This window comes from Meles meles, chromosome 15, assembly GCF_922984935.1.
Source record: "Meles meles chromosome 15, mMelMel3.1 paternal haplotype, whole genome shotgun sequence".
NCBI classification, from domain to species: Eukaryota; Metazoa; Chordata; class Mammalia; order Carnivora; family Mustelidae; genus Meles; species Meles meles.
Window position 1 is genome coordinate 52,529,050 of NC_060080.1, and position 16,227 is coordinate 52,545,276.

Here is a 16,227-nt window from a genome sequence, read left to right on the forward strand (position 1 = left end):
AGGGAAGAAGGGAGAATTTGGCCCAGGACTCAACATTTCTTGCAGACAGTCCCCCCCAAGTGGATACTCAAGAGTTGGCTTGCAGACCCAGATTCTTCTCCTCCCAACCCCAGCCCCGAAAGCACTTTGAACACAACTTGAAATAATTTATATGCTCTCCTTCGGTGGCGGCTTTGGCTCAGCCAAGAGGAGGCTCCTGTTGACAGCCACTGGGCCTGGAATTTCTATAGCGCTTTCATCTTGCAAACCATTTTCCTTTCCTCAGTCTTGCCTTACTCTGGCCACTAGGCCCAGGCGGCCCGAGGAGCTGCAGAGGGCTGGGGGACTACGGGCTGTGGGGGTGATCCCACAGCGAGGCTGGAGGAGGACCCAGTCAGGGAAGGTTTGGAGGAACCACGGAAGGTCAAAGCCCTGGGGGGGGCCTCAGAGGAGAGCTCCAGGGGGCTGAGGACAGCCCCTTGGGACTTCTGGGCACTCGGTGTCTGGGTAGGAAGGAGCGAGCTGACCCCATCTGGGCTGCTCATGGGCTTCAAGTCTTCCAGTGAGGAGGGGGTGAGCACTGCCTCCCCGTTTCCATAGACAAATGAGGTGGAAAAGACACCATGACCTGCCCAGGATCCCACGGGGAGTCAGAGCCCAGCCGAGCTGCCCGGAGCCCTGTGGACATTCTAGGTACAAGGACTTTGGAAGAGGACAGCAGGGAAGTCAGGCTCACCACTTCCATGAAGAGGGTGCAGACGTCAAAGTTGGGGTTCTTCCGAAGGTTCTTGATGACACAGGACTGCACTGTCTGACCCCCGCACTCCACCACAAGGCTTGGGGAGGAGACACTGGCCAGCTGGTAACTTTTCATGTTCCGCAGGCCCCACGCCAGGATCTGGGGACACAGAATGAGGCAAGCAGCTGAAAAGGCTCCAGACCCCAGGAAAAGCCAGGGCCAGGAACCAGGAGGACCAGGCTGCCTCCCCACCCTGCAACCAGGCTCACCTCTATGGCAGTACGCTGGAGAACTGGCTTGATGTTCTGGGGAACCATATAGATGTTGGCCTCCCTCTGAGGCGGCGGGTAGGGCAGGTCTGTGTCCTCAGACTGCAGGGGTGGGGCAGGGGGTGAGGGGCAGGCAGGATAGAGACAATGGTGGCACAAAGACCAAGGCAGAGAGATGAAAAAGGGGAAGGACAGTCGGGATGGAAAGAAGGACATGTGTGGAGAGACAAAAACAGAGAGGCAAAGGCACACAAGCGTGCGAGCAGGCAGGCAAAAATGAGAAAATAAAGTCAGTTTCTTGCCAGGCACCATGTTTTCCAGAGTCATTGTTCCAGCACCTTGGCCCTGGGTTTGGGTCACCTTGTTTCACATGAACCCCAGGTTACCCCTCCTCCATAATAAAGGCTCTGAGGCACCAGTGAGCGGCTCAGGGTCTCCCCTCTTCCCCAACCTCCACAAACACACACTGCCCCCTTGCGCCCTAGCACACCCACTCCAGCCCCACTTGGTCCGGAGAACCATGTACCCTCCCCATAGCCTGGTTCTCCTCCTGACCTACCATAGACCCTGGTGTCCCATCTCCATCCCCCACACCACACCCAGACACCTGCCAGCCCCAAACCCCGACTTCTCACATCTGTCCTCCCTGAAGACAGAATACCTGCTCTGTGAGCCAGAAAGAAAATTGACAAATAGAAGAGGAGGACATGCGGGCCCGTCGTCAGCAGGCATTAAAGGGAGCCGCGGGGAGGCTCCTTCACCAACACAGACCAAGGATGACAGCAGTTTCTGTCAACTCTGCCTACTGAGGGTTTGCCTAGAAGACCCGGGCAAGAATCTGCAGTGACCACGAAGATACACGCAGGGAAGCCGCTGGGGCAAGGCAGGCAGGTACCGCTGGGGGACAAGCAACTACCATTGTCTCACAATGGTTAGGAACACGGGCTCCACTCCACCTGCTGCTGACTTAGGTAAGTTATTACATCTTTCTGTGGCTCCTTTTTTTTTCATCGATAAAATGGTTATTAAAAGTTGCCAACCTCTCAAGATTACTGTGAGGCTTGAAGCAGTTAGTGCTAACATTCAGAAGATCGCCTGGTTCATACGAACCCTCAACAGCTCTACTAGTCCATGTGGCACCTTTGTGGCAATTCTTCCCGAAGACTCTCTACTTCCACGTCAGAAAATTGTCATTATTTTACTAGTTTATTAAAACAAGACGCTTTACTGCCACCTACTGGAAAATTGTTATAATAAATGCAAGTATATGACAACTGCACTGGAAATTGCCTCCCCTTAGACACAGAGCCCTTGTGCAGTGCACAACCCACACATCCATACAAGAAGGCCCTGACACTTAGGAAATGTTGACTATAAATAAAAGGGCTATGCTGGATACTTTACAGAGACCTTGTCTTGTGTAATCTCATTTAATAAACAATGGAATCAGTAGACTAATTCTCCAAGTGACTTGCTTTGAGCTCCTTCTCAAAGGATGGCGGATCCATGTACAAACACTCTGACGTAGATGGTGGGAGCAGCTGGAGACTGACCTGCACTGGCTTCCTCTTGCCTCCATGAATCACTTCACAACCAACCCCAGGCTGTCACTCCTGCCCAGTGACACAATGATGACACTATGCTTCCCTGACCTGCAGTGGTAAGAAGTTCATTTCTAGAATCAGACAGACCTCGGTTCTAGTTCCAGCCCTGCTGCTTTCTAGCTGTTTGACCTTGGGCAAATTACTCAATGTCTGTGACTCATTACCCTCACGTGAAGATCCAAGGTAACAATACCCTTACGAGCCTGCTCCAGCATTTCAGCGAGAGAACAAGCAGTTAAGTGGCACCCAGGGTTGGCTTAGTAAACTGTGGCGACCTGCTTGTTGTCAGTACCATTGTCTTTACCACTAACATTGTTGTTCTCTCAGGGTGACCTGAGGAGAACCGAACCACCAAAAGCATCTCTTAGAACAGCACAGGCCTTGTAGTTAACTATCCCTATGTCTTGCGGGCACACAATGAAGGAATTCCTAAGCTACCTCCCCACCTTCAATGAAGAGACAGGGGATAGGAAAAACCTACATTTTCAGTCTGGCTTAGAGACAGGTGCTGTCGGGAGGAGGGGCGAAGTGCTGAGCAGCCACAGAGCACAACTCCAGGGGGCGCTGTGCACGTCACAGTGCACATAAGCAGCGGCCTAGAGGGTGGAGGCAGGGCTCTTTAAAACAAGGATTTTGCCTGAAGGCCTGCTGATGGTCTGTTTGTGGCCTGCTTAAGGCTAATGCCCAGCCCAGGGGGGGGGGGGGGGAGGGCCAAAAACTCAAGACCAAAAGGAGCGAAAAGAAGGGATCAGGGAGACAGAAAGAGCAAACCTTTCTCACATGCTTATAGCATTCTCCTGAATCACCAGGAAAACTCATTACTGCATTCTCCCACCCAGAACATTTCTCTCCGGGCCCCCAAACTCTGGGCACTGTCCCTTGGATTCCTGTTTCTCCCTCATTTCCATGTTCCGTCTTTCCTCCTGGCTCTGTGGAGCTCCATGGTGATGACGTTCCTCTCTACAGGCTGAGGACCAGGCTCCCCATTTTCAGGAACCTGTTTATGAGGAGGACAGGGAACAAGAACCTCAAGAAGGCTAGGCTCCAGTACCGTTTGGAGGAGGCCCTGGAGGAAGAAGGCAGGTGCACACAGCTGTGGAACGCCAGGCCCGGCGGACGCAGGAGGAAGAAACAAGCAGAGACAGTGGTTAGAGGTGTGTCCACGGGCAGCTTCCTTGGCAGGGCGTGAGGCCACCATTGTCATCCCAAAGCCATCTGTGTCCTCCTCATTGTTCCCAGGGGTCCAGGCACATCTTGGCTCCCTGTCGTTTGTCACCAGCCCCATCCCCCACCTAGCCTGCAAGCCACCACCACGGCAGTCCTCTGCTCCCCGCCGCCCCACTGTGCACACTATACTGCCCATCCATCCCATGGAGTTATCGTGGCACATCCACAGCCAAAGCCTCTCTTGTTCCCCAGCCCTGTCCCGTCCATCCTCCCCAACTCCTCACACTATCTGCTGGATCATTTCTTTCCCTATTTAAAGTTGGTCTCTCCGATGCATCCCTGCCCTGCTCTCCGTGTCTTCCAGTAGCCTCCGTTCCTCTCCCCTCTCTCCCTGAAAAGGTCTGCCTCTGTCCACTGCCTCTCCTTCGCTTCCACGAGGCCCTCTGCCCAATGCACTCATCTCTGCCCCCGGCACCCCTGCCCGGGAAACTTCTCTGTCCAAAGTCAACAACAACCTGCTTGTAGCTCAGCCCAAAGGCCGCTGGCAGGCTCGCATCTCTCCCACTCCCTCAGTAGCCTCCTGCCAACTGACCTCAGCCTCCTTCCTAAAACCATCTCTCTGGTTTGTCTCCGCTGCCCCTTTCCCCTCTCTACCCTCTGCTGGTTGGTTTCCTCCTCTGCCCAGCCGTCTCCTGGGCTTTCTGCCTCCAGGCATCTCCCCTAAGCCCCAGACCCATATTCCCAACCTCTTATTGCTCAGTTCACCCACATGCCCTACTGGCCTCTAACACTGACCTGGTCCCAAACTGGATTCTCTGAATTTCCCCTCAAAACCTGCTCTCTCCCAATGTCATCTCAGAAACCCCACAATCCACACTGATGATCAAGCCAAAAAGCCCCACGCCACCATGGCTCTCCTCCCCCTAATCACCATGTCCAGTAAACTACCTGGTCTTCATGATTGTCTCCTAAACTTCTCGCACATCCACCTACCTGTCTCCTTCCCTCAGTTCGTACCCTCACCCTCTCTCACCTGGATTCACCAGCATCCCCCTAAGTGGTCTCCTTGCATCTGGTTTTGCAAATCCCTTCCCAGGAGCCAGTGCCTGCTGCATTCTGTAGCCAGGGAGAACTTTCTAGAATGTCATTCTGTTTGAAACCCATCAAACATTCTCCAGCCACTCAGGATGAAGTCCAAACTCCTTAACACGGCCTCCAAGACCCCTCACATTCTAGTTCCTTCTGACCTCGCTGGTCTTACCTCTCACTCGATAACCTCCCCTTCTGGGTTCTCAGATAAGTGATGAGCCACCTTCCTGCACATGCTCAACACTGGCCCTTCTGAACTTCTAGCAGGTGGCAGGAGGCAGCCCACTCTCTTTACCTTTGAGGCTCAGAGTGGCCGGTCCCTGTGTGTGAAATGCTCTCTGCCTACTTCATCTAGCTACCTCCTACTCAGACGTCAGATCTCCAGTTAATTCTTCCTGGTGTCCAGAGCCGAAGCTAAGCACCCCCACGGCTTCCACAGCAAGTGGACTCACTCCCACTGAAAGACACACCCTCTGCGTGTGTTCAACCATCAACTCCACACCCTGGGACCACGGCCGAAATCCCTGTCCAGTAACCGAAGGCTGATGAAGGGAAATTGAGGGGAGGGAAGGATGGCGAAGGAATGAATGGGTAGGCGGCTGATGGAATAAAGAACCTACACCAGCGTCCCCTCCCCTCCTTCCCAGCACTTCTGTCAGTGCTCCATGGGTCCTCACCAACCCCTCCCCCTCTCCTGTGCCTGTTCATCGCCCCTCGGTCTGAATGGGTTTCCCCTATGCCTCCCGGAATCTAACACATCCCTCAGGGATGTTTAAGCTCTCCATCTTCCAGACAATCTTCCAACCACCCCAGAAACTTCTTATTGCCCTATTCTCTGGCTTCTTTGACCTCTAAGTGACCCCGTGGCCTCATTTCCCAGACCCTGACTGGTCTCTGACACCTCACTGGGAGAGTCCTATGGCCCTGGCCAGGATGGCCAGTTTCTAAGCCTGAGCTGCTCGACTTCTGGTCCAGCCAACCCGAGGGGCTCATCACCTCCTTCCCGGCCAGTGACTCTTGGTGGGGGTGGGCTGCAGTGACCCTCGTCACCCCTGGGGGAGCCTTTCAGCATCACCAGGCAGGGCGGAGGTGTTGACCTGAAGCATCACTAGGACATCCTAATTCACTGTCCTACATGAGATGGGGACTCTGAGGACCACAGACCTCAAGGGCAGCCATACACTATAAGTCTAATTAGATGAAGCCACGTTTGACCAATGCCTCTCTTGCTCACCCTCCCCACCCAACGATGTGCAGGGCAGACACAGGGCTGCTCCACTGACGGGTCCTGCAGGCGGTCAAGGCTTTTGCCAAACTGCCTCCCATCAGGAGGACAGGGACCCAAGGACAGATGAGGCTCTCTCCCCTAGCAGAGAGAAATCTACCCTTGGGCCCACTTCGGTCTATCTGTCCAGTAGGCCAGCTCGGTACAGAGAGCCAAGGACAAGCCATGAGGGGGACTTCCTCCTCTAGGTCCCAGGGCCACCACACCAGACAGACGTTCATTCCATAGCAGGGCTGGGGGAAGGGGTGAACTCCCCCAGCCACCTAAGTAGTCCTGTTACCAGTAGCCCCATATACCCCCACATCCCCCAGCAGGATACAGTCAGAGGACCCTCTGGACCTTCAGATCCTGGCTCCTGGAGGAGCTGCTGGGCAGGGGCAGCCAGGCGTGCTGGGAGGGCTCCATTGTCTGCCTGCCCCACCCAGCTCGTTAGGAACAACATGTTGCTCTAATTACATTTCCCAGGAAAAACAGTGTTTTAAATTAAGGCCTTGGGGGAGGGAAAGGGGGATGGGGGGACCACTGGGTTTATTTTCCTGATTGCAAAACACCAGAATTTTCCTTCTAGTGGATTTGGGGGTGCGGGAGAGTACCTCGTGTACATATCAGACTAAAAGCCGTACCCTGGCATTGGAAGGGGATAGAATGACGTCTGGTTGGCCCTCTGAGCCCTCAGTGAAAACAGCCATGGAGCCTGCAATCCCTTCCACCAGGGAAACCCCTGCCTGCCTTGGAGCAGGACAGAAGCGGCAGAACCAAGGCTAATGCTCCGAACCACGCCCCCTTCAATGGTCAGGTCTGCAAGCCCCAGCTCCCGCCTAGGGCACTGCCAGGTCCCCAGGTGGGGTCTCCCTCTGCACATGCTCCACATCCCTGGGGCGGGGCGGGGGGGGCGGTGCTGGTTGTTGAGGAAACTGCCATCACCTCTTCTGCCGCCAGTGTGTGTGTGTTTGCGCGTGTACACACTCGTACACGCTCACACGCGCATGTGCACGCTCTCCAGTTCTCAGGAAATCTAAAATTGCAGTTTCTTTGAACTCATTCCCCTTGGCAGCATGGACCGCCTTTGTTCTCCAGACAAAAAGGAAAAGAAACGAGACAGAGGGCTCAGAAGAGGCGGGGAAGAGGGAGAGAAGGAGCCAGAGGCCAAGGAGCAAACCGAGGAAGAGGGAAACAGGAAGGGAGAGCAGAAGAGGAGAAGGCGAACAAGGCTCAGGAAGGGGGGATTTCTTACTCTACCCTGACAGAAAGACAGACTGGGGAGTTAGAGAAGGAAGTCCTCCTTTCATCCCTGCTCTCTGCAAGGACCCAGGTCTCCCAGATGTCACCAAATCCTCAAAGACCAAGGCAAGGGTCCCGACGCCCCCCACCAGAGCTCCCAGAGAGGGCTGCTCCAGAGGGGCATAAAGCCTTGGGGAGGGGAAATCACCCAACCAACTGGCCCCAGCCCAAGGCACTGCCACCTAGCCCCCCCTCCCCAACCCCTTCTGCCAGCCCTGGCTTCGGATGCTAGCTCAGTGTCAGCTCTCTCAGAAAGCCGTCCCCATGGTCCTCCACCCGCTTTGGGAGCCATCAGCACACCAAGGACAGATGTCATTCCTGGACTCTGTCTCCCACATAGGCATGGGATTCACTCGCCTGAGGCACTCCCCCCCCAGAAAGGCTGCTCTTAAACCATCCCTCAGAGTCACAGAAGCCTCTTACCTGGTCCTGCCCTTGGCTCCCAAGCCCACGGCCCCCAGCGGCCACACAGCTTCCTAACAAACCCATCTGTCCTGTCTGCACGCAGACTTTCGAGGGCTCTGGTGGCCAGTGTCCCAGAATCAAAGCTGCCAGTGTGCCTGCGCATAACCCTCGGGGAAAGCTGGCACACTCTTCGCAGAGATCATGCTGGGAGCCCTGAGGGGGCTAAATGTGGTGGGGGGGGCGGGGGGAGCACATAAAGGAAACTCCCTCTAAGGCCTCGGGCTTCCTGCAGGCCCCATAGCTGCAGCTGGACTGACCTGTCCCTGGGGATTCTGGAAACTACATAGGATCCAGGACCTTGGATGAGGCTTAGCCTTCAAGTGCATGGAAAATGGCCGAGCCACAGAGCCCCAGGTCTGGGGCCGAGTCCCCTGAGAATGAGGGGGTCCACAAGATCATCTCTTGGGGTCGTCCCCTGGGCCAGCTGATACTCTATTCACCTCCATTCATCCCGCAGGGCCTCAGACCCTTCCACCTGCAGACTCAGCCCCGCCTTATGCCCAGCAGACCCCACGATGTGCTCTTCTCTGGCCCTGCTGACCCACACCCCACCTCAGTCTGTGGCTTGGCTGGCTCTGCAGCAGGACACTTGGCCCTCCTCGGGGTCTGGCCCCAAAGCGGCAAATTTTGATTTGCTTCCTGACAACGAGACCACAGCCAGACCCCTGCTCTCGGAATCTGAGCCTTCACTACTACATGTTACAAATCCACTTATTAAGGACTTTAACTTTTTTTAATAACTCATCCCTGGGCTGGGTCTTCTTCAGAGCAGGCTGTGGGTTTTGGCCACAAAGCGCTCTCAATCAAGAGAAAGGGCTCCGTGCTGCTTCCCTGGACAGGACTCGGCTCCCCTTTCCAAATCGGCAGTCTTTCGCAACCGTGGCCAGAAGCAGGAGGCTGCCTGTCAGGCGCAATTATGGCCAGCTCACTTGGCGGACCCCACCTCGGTCTGGGAGCAAAAGGAAGTGAGGTAAGGGGCGCGGGGCCGGTGGAGCCCACATCCTGACCCTGCACTTCAAGTCTAAATTGCACTGAAAATGTCAAATGGTGTCCATTCCCAGCTTGGGGATTCCCTGATGGCAGGAAGTGGCTGCCCTTTACCCAACCCATCTGACCAGGGTTCTCCTTCCCATCTCCCTGCCCAGGCCTCTGCCCCTGTTCCCTCCTGAGGACCCACTCAGAGACGTGCAGGAGGCCACAGAGGAACATGCCGCTCATCCCTCATGGCAAAGGATGGAGCTTTACTTCCTCTGGAAGCAAACCCCAATCTTCTTCCAGATCCTAGGAATCCCCAACCCCACCAGCCCCTAAAGCCACCAGGCCCTAAATTGGTGCTTGGCCCCCTCAGCCAAAGGCACGTTCCCCGTCCTCCTGCAACAATGGCTGGCTGATGCTACCTTCACCAGAAAGGCTTCCTTGACTACTCTGGCCCCTTGTGAAATTTTTATTCTTGAAAACATGCCACCTGGTAATCAGCCAGATGAGACACTATTTCTGCCAGAAGGTCTGGGTGAATCCAGCCTCCAACAGGACAGCAAGGCTTCTGGGGCCAAAATCATGCCAGGATATACCCCAGGTAGCCCCAGGTCTGCACAGAGTGTGGGGAATGAAATCCAGGCAGGTCCCTGAGTGGCCGCTGCCCACTGGGGCACCAGGAGCCCAGATGGCTCTGGGACACTTGCCCAGAGACGAGCCTCCTCCTTCCCTCTGTCCCCGCATGTCCCTTCAGCTCACCTCATCCAGGATTCCCGATGTATCGTGCACCTAGGCCACACCATGGGGTGTTCGTGTCCAGGGGATCGGTGGAGGGAAGAGAGGAGGGAGGGTAAAAGTTTAGCATTAGTGATAAGGAGCACGAGACTGGGGCAGCAAACAGCAAACCAGATGTCACCCTAAGTGAAGCCCACAGAAACGGCCTCCCATCGAGGGCCATGGTGATACACTTCTGGCCATGCCTTCTACATGGTTCCCGAGAAGAAGGTGTGATGGGGTGTCGATGCGGAGACTGGTGGGAGAGGCCAGGGCATGAACCTAGAGCCCAGGCATCTCCAGAGGCAATGGGAGAAAGGAAAGTGACCGGTGGTAGGAAGAGTCCCAGACCCTGTGCAGCACCCTCAGGAAGGAGCCAGGTCTGAACCCTCAGAGCTGAACCCTCAGAGCTTCACCCGGGTGAAGCAAGGAGAAACAACTCGGGTCCCCAGGGGCTGGCCGGCCCGAGAGCAGGCGCTTGGACTGAGCAGGAGAGAGAGACGGAGAGAAGCCAGAGCGGGGAGCGGGGGAGAAGCTGAGGGTGGAGTGGGGGGCTGGGGGCAAAGGAGGGCCTGCAGGGTACCAACTGTCAGCAAATTGTGCCGGCTGCCTCAAAGAGAGGAGGCATCCAAGCACAGCCGGAATGACCACTTCTCCAAGCGGCTTCTGAGCCCGGTGAGAAGAACACTCCCCAAATCAAATTAGCAGGGGTGCCAGGAGAGGGTTTGCATTTTCTACCATGACCCCCACAAGAAGAAGGGGAGTAGGATCAGGGTGGACATCTCCACCACTAGCAGAGTGAGGAAACTGGGTCACAGTGCAGCCGTGGTCTAAATCACAACTTGGGGACCGAACTTGCGTTGGAGCCCCTGGAGGGTTCATGAGTACATGGAGGGGGCTGCCCAGTGTCCTCAGGGTACACTTCAGTCAGTTTGAAGTGGGGCCCAAGACTCGACCTTTCTTACCACACCTGGATGGTTTTCAGCTCCCCGCCACACTTTTAAACCCACCCCCCAAGGCCACCAAGGCCTGGACCACTACCCCCCAAGAGGTGGTGTATTGTTCGGTCTGGGGTGCAGCCTAAGAGCTGGTGATTTCTCAAGCTGCCTAAGGGATTCTAAGAGGCTGCCCAGCTGAGGGCAACTGGTCTGGGTGGCCAGGAGGTCATTTCATTCTGAGAGTCTGTGATTCCCAGAATTCTCTGGGAAGAAGGGCAGGAAAGGCCAGAGCTGCACAGGGACCCCAGCCCCTGCCCACCCTGCCCTGTGGTCCCACCGGACTCCTCCTCTGCTTGAAGGCAGGATGGTGGTGGTATTTGGCTATTCACCCTTCCTAGCCCCTGGGTGGGGTTGGGGTGTGGCAAGCCAGGAGGACGGCAGTCCGTTAAAGAAGAAAAGGTGAGGGCAAGACTTACCTCAAAACCAGGAATATGGTGAATGGCCGGCTAGGAGGCATAAAACGAGAGCTCTGGTCAGGTGCCCGTCACCCAAGGCCCCAGCACCCTGCTTTCTGCCCTGGCCAGGCAAAGGCATTTCCCACAAAATGACACCCATGGACTGTATCAGTGACCAGACAGTGCTGGGGTTTGAAGACTCTGTTCCCTGGAGGCCTAGGGACTCTCAGAGGAAGCTGGAGGTGGCGGGCGACGGCAAAGGGAAGCCAGGTGGGTAGCATGTGGTCCAGACACCTCACTGGAATAGCCCTATTTCTAACCGGCCTACCTATGGAGGTTCACCACACAGAAAGAGCAACTTTGGAGAGATGGTTGTAAACCAAATGCCCCCTGTCAGAGCAGGGAAGTGGCTGGCCCTGGGTCATGAGGCCAGGCCATGGCAGAGGGGGACTAGAACAGAGGTCCTGCCCTTACCCGTCTGCGGAGATGCCCCCATCACACTCACAACCCCCCCCCAAACCAGATCGCAGAGGTCCGACTCCCAGAAACCACTTTAAGTTACGATGCAGGGGGAAATACAGCCAATGGCCGAAAGATGCAGGCATTCTAGCACAACCCAGATTCCCAACGCTCTCCCTAACAGTGAGAGCGTGTTGTGATCTGGGGGTCAGAAACGATGGGCAGAGCCAACCTTCAGCAGAAGGCCTGACAGCACATGACTGTTCAGTGTTGCCCAATGAACGTGGGCCCTCAGTCAGGGAAGAAGGGTATTTTCGAGGCCCCTCTCCCCCACGGGGGCATCCCCTCCCTGTGCCTTCTTGTCCTCCCCCACTATGGATGTAGTCCCTGCCTGGGCTTCCTGGATGTGGATATGAACCAGCCTCACCTTCTCTCTCTGGATGAGCTCAAAAGAGGCCAGCAGCTCGCCCGCCGGCTGGCTGCCCCTTATCAGGGGGAACCAAGCCAGCCGGGGCATCCGCTCCAGACTGGGCTGACACATGCAGCGGCCCATAAACTCATCTGCACCCTAGAGCACGGAGAAAGAAGAGTCAACCTCTCCCGGTCCAGGCTTGCAGGTGGCGTCAGAGCAATCCCCAGACCTATACCCAGCCTCCTGCTCTAGCAAGAGACTCAGCAGTCAGGAGGGCGGCCACCTGGGGCAGAACGGTGTGCTCTAAACCCCTCAGAAGAACGTGAGGACAACATGCAAGGGACCTCTGACCACCGCTGCTAGATTTGCAATCCCATGACGGTCAAAAACCCCTCTGTAGGTCTAACTAGCCTTCACACTGATTTAATTTCATCAAGCTCTGAGCCCCTTAGAGATCACAGTGACAGCCCCCGAGCATTTCCTTAACGCCCTCATCGCAGGAGGTATCTGACATTTCCATGGGCTTCTTCATCTCCTTTCAATCTACCTGGGAAAACTGTGATCGCTCATCAAATGCAATGAGTCCTATTAAAATGATGTTTTGATCTTATCATTCCCCAGCTCAGGCACCTTCCGTGGCCCCCACTCCCACTCCCTGGCCCACATCTCCTCCAGCATGGGAGGACCCTCACTGGAGCCTGCTCACCTCTCCTGCCCTGCCTCATTCCCTCCATAACCGACTCCAGCGTGCTGGCCTCAGCTGCCCTTTCAGCCCCTGGCTGTCATGAGGGCCATCTCCCCCAGCCTCCGCTGCCCCCACCCCTGTACTAGAACTTGCACTTGCTCCCCTGCCTCGTCCCCTGGCCCAGCCCAGGCCGGTCCTCCTGCCTCCCTCTTCTTCCTGCTGTGCTGGAACGCCCCACCGCCTGGCCTGAACACCCCAATCACACTTCCTTCAGGGCCTGGCTCTTCCCCACAGGCTTCCCCCAAGTGCCAGCCCTGGGAAATGGGCTATCTCTCCCTCCTGGGAATCTTCTAGAGCTGTGCTCTCCAGAGCGTCGATTCAAATATAAAGCTTAACTGATTAAAACTGAAAATGAAAATGGGGTTTCTCAGGTGCACTAGCCACTTTTCAACTGCTCGAGGCCCCATGTGCTGATCCGCTCCCATTCTTAAGAGCACGGCCACTGAGCTTGGCCAGCATCCCGGGAGGGTCAGCTGGCCAGCTCTGGAGAAGGGCCCTGCCTGTGCCCCTGGAGGGGTCTCTCTACTCCGCGGGGGCATCTCAGCTCCCACCTACGCTGGGAACGCCACGTGCCGACCACGTTGCCCACACACAAGCGCCCCATGACCATTTGTGGAGTCGATGTAGCTCTCAGATGGGGAGAGAGGACTCCTGGCCTGGGGTCTCAGAAGGAAGTCAGAGGCAGAGAACCCTGACCCAGAGCCAAACACCCCTCCAGCTCCATCCCCTCTCCCTGCCGCAGGCACAGTTCACCTATGAGCAATCCATTTTTAATTACTCTAGAATGTTTTAACGGCTCTGTAGCCTAGTGGGGTCAGGGGAGAGGCCATCTGGCTTGGTACCCCTTTGGGTGGTGTCTCTCACCCCTGCTCCTGGAGGCTGTGGGCAGTGAGGGGACAAGGGAGGAAGGCAGGCAAACTCACGTAGGTGTCGTGGTCATACAGCTCCACCACAATGTTGGGCGGCTGCTCGGCGATGCTGGCCGTCTCACCAAAGATCTCAATCTCATAGAAGATGAGTGTCTGGTCCCAAGTGGGGTTCAGAGTATTCTTTGCCACCACTGTCTTCTGGCTCTGGTGCAGGAAGGAGACGATGGCGTAGGGATCTGGGTGGGACGGGCACAGGGTGGGGCAGGGTGGGGAGGGGCAAGACACAGCAGAGACCTTGAGAGTTGTCTGCTCAGGGGTCGTGTGGACCACAGAGCTGGAGCAGAGCCATGGCTACTGCTCTGGCTGGGGCAACCTACAGGTGAGAGCCCATTTCCCCAGCGCAACCCCCCCGCCCCACCCCAGGCTTCTCTAAGGCCCTCTGGTGGGCCACAGTGCAGAGGCGGAGCTGAGTTCCCAGAGAGCGGGCCTAGAGATCCAAAGAAGCCCCCTTCCAGGCTCCTTGGGCCGGCCACTGAGGGCCAGGTCCTACTAGAGGAAGTGCATCCTGGACAGTGCATGCATTCATTCATCCAGCAAGCTTTATAAAAAGCCTTCTGTAGGCCAGCTCAAGAGCTAGGTGCTAGGGGCTGAGAATACAGTTAGAGCAGAACCATAATCCATACAAGCAACCATAAAACTGCAATCCTGATCAGCGCCTTGAAGAGTGGCTCTAAGACACCGTGGTGTGTGTGAGAGAGGGATCTATCTTCCTTAAGGAAGGGAGAGTACAGCAGAGATGCTGGTACCCTCAGACTGGGGTGCCTACACCTGCGCTTCAGCAAGCCCACCCCGGCTGCCACACACAGAACAGCCTGGAGGGAGCAGGGACACCAGTTCCGAGGCCCCTGCAAGGGTTCAGGTGGAGACAGCGGTGCTTGGATGGGTGAGCGTCCCAGAGGGAAGCCCGTGGACTGAAGAGCTCTTTGGCAGTGGGTGATGTGACAGGAACCCTGAGATCCCTCCAGCTTCCTACTGCCCCAAACCATCGTGCATCCTGCCTGCCCACTAGTCACTCCCCCAACCTGTTCCCAAAGGGAAGTTGGTGTCACTAGAGAAGACTCTAGGGCTGTGGCTCTCAAATGTGACCATGCAGCAGAATCACCTGGAAGCCTTACACAGACTGCTGGGCCCCACGCCCAGAGACGTGTTCATCAGATCTGGGGAGGGGCCGGAGAATTTGCATTTCTAACAAGTTCCCAGATGGTTGGGATGCTGTCCTCCGGGCCACACTTGGAGAACAAGGGCAGGAGAAAGGCCTATGGAACTGAGTGCAGGCAATCTGGGACAGGGACAAAGGGCTTGGAGGAGGGGCTCCTCCAGCTTCTCCCATGAGGATGTCAGATGGGGGGCAGGGTCCAGTTTGCAGCCATTTTGTAAGACTCAACGTGCCAGATGCTGAAGGACAAGTCCAGAGATGCAGGAAGCTGGCAACTGGATGCTAGGTGTTTGGGAGGGCTGAGCCCAACTCGCCCTCACCCACACCCTCCACCTTTGGCCCCAGCTCCAGACTGCAGCACCCTGCCTCCTCTGAGCCTCCCAGTTTATCCCCAGCTGTGCCCTAACCCCATGCAACCCTAGACCCTAAGTGCTAGAGGCCCAGTGCTAGGATGTCCAGCTGTACTCCCAGGATGCGGGTGGGGAGACAGCCCTTCCTCACGAAGGAAGGGGAGAGGAACAGGTACCTTGGTCCTAAGGAGACCAAATGCCACACTACCGCCATTGTACAGGAGGTGACAGAGTGACCCTAGAAGAGGCAGGAAGGTCAGAGAGGACTCCCATCAAGAGATGGGGGGAGTAGGGTCCAAGATTCTGATTGTTGGCCCATGGCATGGCTAATTTTAAGGGTGGGGAGATCTAAGCTAGGAGGCAGATGCTATGGGCACTCAGTGGCTAAATAAGGCTGGGTTTGGCTCACAGGAGGTAGCCACCAGCATGGAACCAGACTTCAGGCACAAAAGCCACAGTGTAGTCAATCCTAGAGGGCTTCCTGAAGGAAACAGTTTTGAACCTGATTCTGGGGGTAGAAGACTGCAAGGCCCTTGAAGGGAAATGGGCAGAGGAGACTTGCCACCCCCACCTGGTAGAAACCACCCTGGCATGGGGCTCCCCCTTCCATGCACCAGCCTGGGTAGGGTTGGCCCCAAACACTTCCCCTCCTGCCCCTGGCAGGGCCCAGCGGCGTCTGTGCATTTAATGAAACCGTCTGGCTGTGATACCATCAGCTCCAAGCTCGGGCGGAGAACCTCTCCCTGGTTCCAGTAAGGGAAAGAGGGCGCGTTCCGATAAATAAAACCATATTAGAGAGCCGGCGAAAAAGCCCCTTTTGTTCCCACCCCCCGTGCTTCCCAACGCTTTATTTTTATAAGCACAAGGGCCCCAGACCGGCCGCGTTTACACAAAGATCACAATTGCACATTGTAGCGGCTACGCACCCTGTATTGGTGTTGGCAGCACCCCCCACGCGCACCCCCCCCCACAGCGGGCCAACTCCTTCCAGCGGCCCCAGCAGCCCAAGCAATGAGCTCAGCGCTGGGGGAATGGGGAGGGGGTGGCTTTCAAACAAGAATCACCCAGACCCACACACGCGCCCCGCCCGCCCAGGGGAGGAAAAAACACACAACAAAGGCATTGTAAAGAGCAGGCCTGGAGGCCTGGGGCCTCA

The 16,227-nt window shown here is 56.3% G+C and overlaps 1 protein-coding gene across 24 annotated transcripts in view; it reads right to left on the minus strand.

Annotated features, from left to right (window-relative positions):
• The window catches only part of DYSF (dysferlin), a 203,405-nt gene that overhangs the window by 64,265 nt on the left and 122,913 nt on the right, over positions 1 to 16,227 (minus strand). For 17 of the 24 annotated variants that reach the window (XM_045978680.1, XM_045978675.1, XM_045978677.1 and 14 more), the window contains 6 exons: positions 13,560 to 13,741; positions 11,907 to 12,047; positions 11,042 to 11,071; positions 9,613 to 9,642; positions 988 to 1,089; positions 716 to 877 (listed from right to left, as the gene is read on the minus strand). In XM_045978680.1, coding sequence (XP_045834636.1) covers positions 716 to 877; positions 988 to 1,089; positions 9,613 to 9,642; positions 11,042 to 11,071; positions 11,907 to 12,047; positions 13,560 to 13,741 — 647 coding nt within the window. Of the gene's footprint in view, positions 1 to 715; positions 878 to 987; positions 1,090 to 3,642; positions 3,685 to 9,612; positions 9,643 to 11,041; positions 11,072 to 11,906; positions 12,048 to 13,559; positions 13,742 to 16,227 lie in introns of all 24 variants that reach the window. The other 7 variants (XM_045978655.1, XM_045978663.1, XM_045978654.1 and 4 more) reach the window with 1 other exon arrangement.